This window comes from Mobula birostris, chromosome 4, assembly GCF_030028105.1.
Source record: "Mobula birostris isolate sMobBir1 chromosome 4, sMobBir1.hap1, whole genome shotgun sequence".
In the NCBI taxonomy this organism is placed as follows: domain Eukaryota; kingdom Metazoa; phylum Chordata; class Chondrichthyes; order Myliobatiformes; family Myliobatidae; genus Mobula; species Mobula birostris.
Genome location: NC_092373.1, coordinates 77,055,473 through 77,062,084, shown reverse-complemented (window position 1 = coordinate 77,062,084; position 6,612 = coordinate 77,055,473). Strand labels below are relative to the sequence as shown.

General features: G+C 37.3%; 1 protein-coding gene across 1 annotated transcript; it reads right to left on the bottom strand.

Annotated features, from left to right (window-relative positions):
- Positions 1-896: 896 nt before the first annotated feature.
- On the bottom strand, positions 897-3,587 carry LOC140195965 (C-C motif chemokine 27-like). Its single transcript, XM_072254652.1, has 3 exons — positions 3,506-3,587; positions 2,317-2,437; positions 897-1,855 (listed from the first exon to the last, which is right to left on the bottom strand). The coding sequence occupies exons 1-3, from the start codon at positions 3,564-3,566 to the stop codon at positions 1,759-1,761; spliced, it is 279 nt and encodes a 92-aa protein (XP_072110753.1). The 5' UTR covers positions 3,567-3,587; the 3' UTR covers positions 897-1,758.
- Positions 3,588-6,612: the final 3,025 nt, after the last annotated feature.

Sequence of the window (6,612 nt, the reverse complement as noted above, 5' to 3'; positions counted from 1 at the left end):
AAGCATTCAAAAGCCTCCTTAGGGAATTGTTTTAATTTAAGGAAAACCTTGTTCCTTTTGCTTCAAACACAGTTCACTGATCCCAACACTGTTAGGTGTAGTCCATCCAGATGATATAGTTCCCACTTTAGAACATAGAACAATGCAGTACAGTAACAGTCCCTTCCAGACGCAATATCTGTAACAACTGTGATGCCACTTTAATCTAATTACATCTGCTGAATATGTTCTATAATCCCTCGTACCCCAGCAATGGCACAGAGCACCATGAACTCCAGTCTCTGAGTCACACAGTCAGTCCTTTAATTTCACTTGAGCTAAACTTCTGGGATTTCCAGGCAACATTACCTGGCAAGGTTTTTCAGAACTGGCACTGTCACAGATTAACTCAGTCTGCCTCTTTAAAAGCTTGCACTGAATTTGGAGATATTGACTTAACAGTTCACTCTACGTCCAATGTCCAGCCTTCAAGTTCCCCTCTCTCCAATGAGATGTTCAAACAGATGAGAACAAGCAGACAGATAACCTTCCACAAAGTTACATTTAATTTAAATTTCCATTCAACAGACTTGTTTAAGAATCACATGGAATCCAGGCACAACTGGTTGTGTGAGTATATTGACTGGTGGAATGTAGTGTCCAATTGTTACAAATCAGAACATTGTTTGTGTGAGCTTAATCAATTTATTGTCTCATCTTAAATGGAGTCATGAAAATTTAGGAAGCAGGTGGATTTCCAGCTTATGTTATAGCACAAAATCTTACAATAAATTCCAAAGACAATTTACTTTTTAAAATATAAATATATATATTTTAGTTGTTTGAAAACCTACAGGGAAATTAAAAACAAAATAAATAATAAAATGCATCTTCTTTTAAACAGACAATTAGGTTTGCAGGACATTATAAATGCATTTGTAAAAGTGCAGCATTGAATAACAATAAAAAAACAGTATCCAATTCCATTGGAATTACAATACAAAGTCTGGTGTTGTTGCATATCCTGCTTTAAAAATACCAGTTTTGATCACTTCAATTAATAATGTCTTTATTCAGTATGTTTCTGAAATAGTAAAAGAATGATATAAATGATTTCTCCGTCTCGTTAGGAAGACAGTTTAATTGTAGAAAACACTGCAGCAATCACTGTGTTCTACATTAGAACACCATCAGTATGCTATAGAACACGAAGTAACAATTATATACATTCATTAATATAGCAGTTTGTAAACCATACACTATTCAGTAACGTATGGGACCATCATAAACAGTTACACTTCCTTACAAGAGCAGCAAATTTAGATATTTACATAAGCAAAACTGAATGATTTTTCTGCAGAATCTACCATGGCAAAGGCCTGTAAGTAGGAGGACAGAGATCTACACATGTAGCATTACTACAGACCTCCTAACTAGAAATGATTGTTCCTGTGAAGTGTATTGGGAATACCTTAATAGAGGAAGGAGGGATTCCAGAGTGAAATATCTGACTCTTAACAGGTGATGTACTATTTGATCAGCTGCTATATTTGTAATCATAATAAAACCAAATAAATCAATCAGTAATATAGAGGGATAACACACACTGATAAGCAGGTCAAATTTGACGAATATTGTTTGAAGATTTGACTCTAATTTTGATGTATAAATTTCAGGATTCCTTGGAAACTTGCAAAATGTGGAACAGCTGGAAATTATTTTTTTCCATTTGAATATTCTTCATAGTCAATAGTCAGTCAAAGGAGATCACTGTCATCTTCATCTTCCCTGCTTTCTTTGGGCAAGTCTTGTCAGAAGAACTTTCACTCTCTCATCATTTGGATCTGAACAGACGCGATTGCCTTTGACAAAGAATCTGGACAGAAAGAGATTGGAATTATTTTTTTTATTGTACATGAGAAGTGCTCCTTATACAGCATAGAATCAAACAACTGCTTTGCCCCATTGAGTCTGTGCAGACCATTATGTACCCAATTATATTAACCTATTAAATATCTATGATGTTATCCTTTCCCCATCCAACAAATTCCTGCCCCAATTCCTTCTGAACAACCTTCATCCTGAAATATCTGTGGAATTGGACTTTTATAATATTCATCTCTTCAGGAAAAAAAGAAATAGGAAAAAACATCAGTGTTTTGTTCTTCAGTAATCTAGGCCTAAACTGCATGATCTGGATAGCAGGTATTTCTAGCAACAAACCCAGCAGTTCTGAAAGATAACATAGCAGAGTATTTCACATCAGCATAAAAGTTACCAAACTAAGATATGATATAAAAAGCCAGGCTCTGAGATGGCCAGTGACTACATACTTACACCACAGCTTCAAATCTACAACGACCATCATTATCTTGAATTTCATGTCTCAGGATTCTGCCGATACGGGGTGGTCTGGGTGAATATTTCAGACAGCAGCTCTTTCTTATTGAATTAGGAGCTGGAAATGAAAACAGAAGGATTGAAGTTCACTGCTTTCAGGGAAGAAATTGATAAACCTGCAAAAAGTAAATTAACATCAAACAAATGTTCAATGCCTCTAAATATTCCATAAAACATTTTTATTGACCAGCATATCTCAATCAGAACAAATGCAAAATCTTTGTTATTCAGGTGGATGTCAAAGTTAAATACGTCACACTTTGAAAGTAGGGGGAATACTTGCTTTCATTTACAAAAAAGAAGAATTCAATTTGTTACTGCACAAGGGCTATCCTTACAGTCAATTTGATTTTCCTGTCTATCCAATAAAATTATTAGATACTGAGCATCATACTGATCATATTATAGATCTACTCATAGAATTCTTAATCATGAGTATGATGAACAACAAAGAGCAATCCTTAAAGAAAGTCAGCTGGACATAAGGGATGAGCAATTGCTTCACACTGAGCTCATAGTTCTGCCTGCTCATGCAAGACAACATCCAAGTTCAAGTTTATTGTCATTCAATCACATGCATGTATACCGCCGAATGAAACGTTGTTCCTCTGGCCCAAGATGCATTACATAGTGCAAAATAACTCACACAACACATATGTTGAAAGTTGAAAGATTAAAGTAAACTTATGTCACCGTATATAACTCTGAGATTTGTTTTCTTGCAGGCATTCACAGTTAATACAGTAGAATCAGTGAAAGACTGCAGCCAATAGTGCGTACAACAACCAATGTGCAAAAGACAACAAACTGTTCAAATAAAAAACAAGAAAAGAACATAATAATAATAAACAAATAAGCAATAAACATAGAGAAAATGAGTGAAAGAGTTCTTGAAAGTGTGCCCATAGCTTGTGAGAACATTTCAGTGATAAATTAACAAATAATAGAGCATTTATGACACACACAGTATAGAAAGGCACATTGAAACAATTTCTGATTTTATGTCAGATAAAGTATCTATTAAATCTTTTCTTAATTAGATTTTACACTGGTTGCTGATGATTTCTCTTAAGAACTTTTTTTATAGCACAAATGTAATAAGTAGATATAACAGCATTTCACTCACCTCCTAACACTGCCCAGGCAAGGACAGAGAGACAAAAGAGTACCACAAGACTTTGCTTCATTGTAACGAGAGCTTTCCTCACTGGTGACACCGTTGTATAACTTGTAAGAATGTTTCAATCGCAGCTCATATATATCCTGTCAAATGATCAGCCCCCTTTCTTTTTTCCGTGCGTGGAAGTGGTAATAGGAAAGAGGGCTTACTACTCCCCTGTGGAAAATCTGATGAAGTGGGCAGTTCTGAACTTGTTCTCTGCCCCTATTTTTAGCAGTTTCTTTTATACTTATGTTCTCTTTAATCAACTACCCCATAAAGACAATAAACTTGTGACCATTGTGGATAGTGCTTTATACCAAATTATATTTTGTCTCAGTGCTGAATGGTTTATATATCTCTTCTGTTGTAATGAAGTTTCTTGCCTGTATCAAATTGTTACTTTTATTGAAGTTAGTAAGAAAACCTACTTCATTAGCTTATCTCTTTTTTCTCTAACCACAGAACTGCCTCCAGACAGCTATTCAGATCAAGTTGACAAAGCTTTCAGATTGATTGTGCAAGTGTGGCCAACAGGTTAAGAAATTTACTTTACTGGAAGGTCAATTAAAGTGCCGTTGGTGGATGTCCATATTGACTGGGCTTTGACATGCAGCACAAATTAGATTAGTTTAATGGAATGTGAAAGATTATCAGTTAAACAAGTCTCGAGCTGATTCTGGCTTCAAGTCAGAATCAAAACAGATGGAGTTGTGAGAATAGAATCAGTCAGCATTGAAACAAGCCCTTTGGCACTCTGAGCCCACACTGACCATCAATCATGCATTTACATTCATCTGGCATTCTTTGCCTTCTGCCAGTCAGCCAATCTACTGTACATGCTAGTATCTTTCCTGTAATACCATGGGCTCTTACGTTATTAGCAATTTCACGTGTAGCACTGTTTCAAAGTTGTTTTGAAAATCCAGGTAAATAATATCCTTCACAAAACAGTAATGTTTCAGGCTGAGACCCATCATTATACCTGAAAACATCGGCTGTTCATTCCTTTCCATAGGTGCCGCCTGGCCTGTTGGGTCCCACCAGCATTTTCTATGTGTTGCCTTGGATTTCTAGCATTTGCAGATTTTCTTGTGTTTGTAAATAATATCCATTACTTTCCTTGGTCTATCCTGTCTATTAATACCTCAAAGAATTCCAACAGACTTGTCAGACAAGATTTCCCCTCAAGGAAACCATGCGGATGTAGGCCTATCTTCAAGTACCCCGAAATATGATCCTTTATAATGGAATCCTGCCATTTTGCCAACCACTGCATTCAGGTCGACTGGCCCACAAATTCTTATCTTTCGCCTCCTTCCCTTCTTAAAAGATGGAGTGGCATTTGCAAATTTCCAGTCTTCTGGAACTAATCTAGTGATTCTTGAAAGATCACTTATAATGCCTTCACAATCTCTTTGGCTGCCTTTTTTCATATAATCCTTGAGTATAATCCAGGTGAATTATCTACCGTTAGAGCTTTCAGCTTCCCAAGCACTTTCTCCTTAGTAACAGTTGCAACATTCAGTTCTGCCCCCCTCACTAGAACATCTCTAATTCATTAGAACATGTGGTTATGCCAGAACCTTGGCTGGTGAGAAGATGGTGATGGTCTGGGCAACGTATTGTGGGAAGGGAGAGATTTAAAGATCTAGGGAATAAATTTTCCTGGATATTGGGAAGAAAGTTACAGAGGTATAGAATTGGACTCAGAGGTGATTATGTGGAAAAGGAAAGGTGATTCCACAAGGGCGAGGGTGTGGTAGTGGATGGCAAGCAAGAGACTATTGAGAAGGATTATATTGCAAAGGTATTTGCTAAGGAAGAGATTGTGGAATTGTTGAGGAATAATGGGCATCCAAGGAGAATGTGAAGAATTTGATGAGACTGGAGAACTTTCATGGAGGGAAGATCTTGAGGGTTCCAGGGAAGAGATTGTTGCATTGACTGAAAGGACAGGCTCGATGAGTGGTATGTTGTGATGAGGAATTGGCTGAGCAAGATCTGCACAGGAATTTGAGTAGGGAGTAGGGAAAAGTGTGTAGGGATTGGGGAAGTGTAGTGTTTGAAGGAGGTGGTGTGGGACCACAGAAAAGGATTACAGGGGAGTCAGAAAAAAGACTTAAGGATATCTAGGTGTAGTATTATGCAGGAGACTACAGTGATTGGTTGGCAGTGGGGGTCTGTGGGAATGTTTTATAGCTATACAATGCTATACAATGGTGGTGGTTTTAAAGAAGGGATTGTGAGGGCAACAGGACATGAACGACACTAGGAGAGCAACATTTTGGATTGCAGATAAAGTAAGATGCCTTCATAAGAAGGTTAAAAAGGGTACCTAGTAGACCTGTATGGTATCACTGTGGGTCATTCTGACCCATGTATGGTGCTAATAGGCTCATATCAAATAGGCCTTGCCTCTCTTCAGCTGCCGGTTTTCATGGGACTGGGAATTGTATTTTTCATTAAATAAAACTGAAGCAATTATAAAGCCCTCGACTGGGGAGTACATGAAGTGTGTCCTTCAGCCCACATGTCCATACAGACTGTTGTACCTATAATCAACTATAATTCCATTTACTCATGTTAGCTCTGTAGCATTCAATGTTTTAGAAATTCACTTACTTGTTTAGATACGTTGTGGATGTTCTTGAGTATTGGTCTCCACCATAATTTTGTACAGTGCATTCCAGACTCAAAATCAACTCAAATATTTATTTGAAAAACCATTCCTGGCTTCATACAGTGTATAGTTGGTTCTGTCATGTCTGCTAATACTGGATATAAATGGGTCTGAGGTGAGCTGCACTCAGATGCTGAAATACTTTTGGTCAAAGTGTTTCACTTGTTCCCACCTCACAATTATTCCTCAGTTTAACAGTTGATTTGGAAGCCTAAAGAAACATTCTTCTTTCAAACTTCCTCTACACATCAGAAATTGGGAAGAACTAAAGTTTACCAAGTAAAGTCTTGGGAACCTCAGTGTCAGTAATCCAATTCACCCAACCAGCTGGGCTTCAAATACATGCATAAACCCGATTTTGGCATGACCTCTTCATTGTATATGGGGTTAG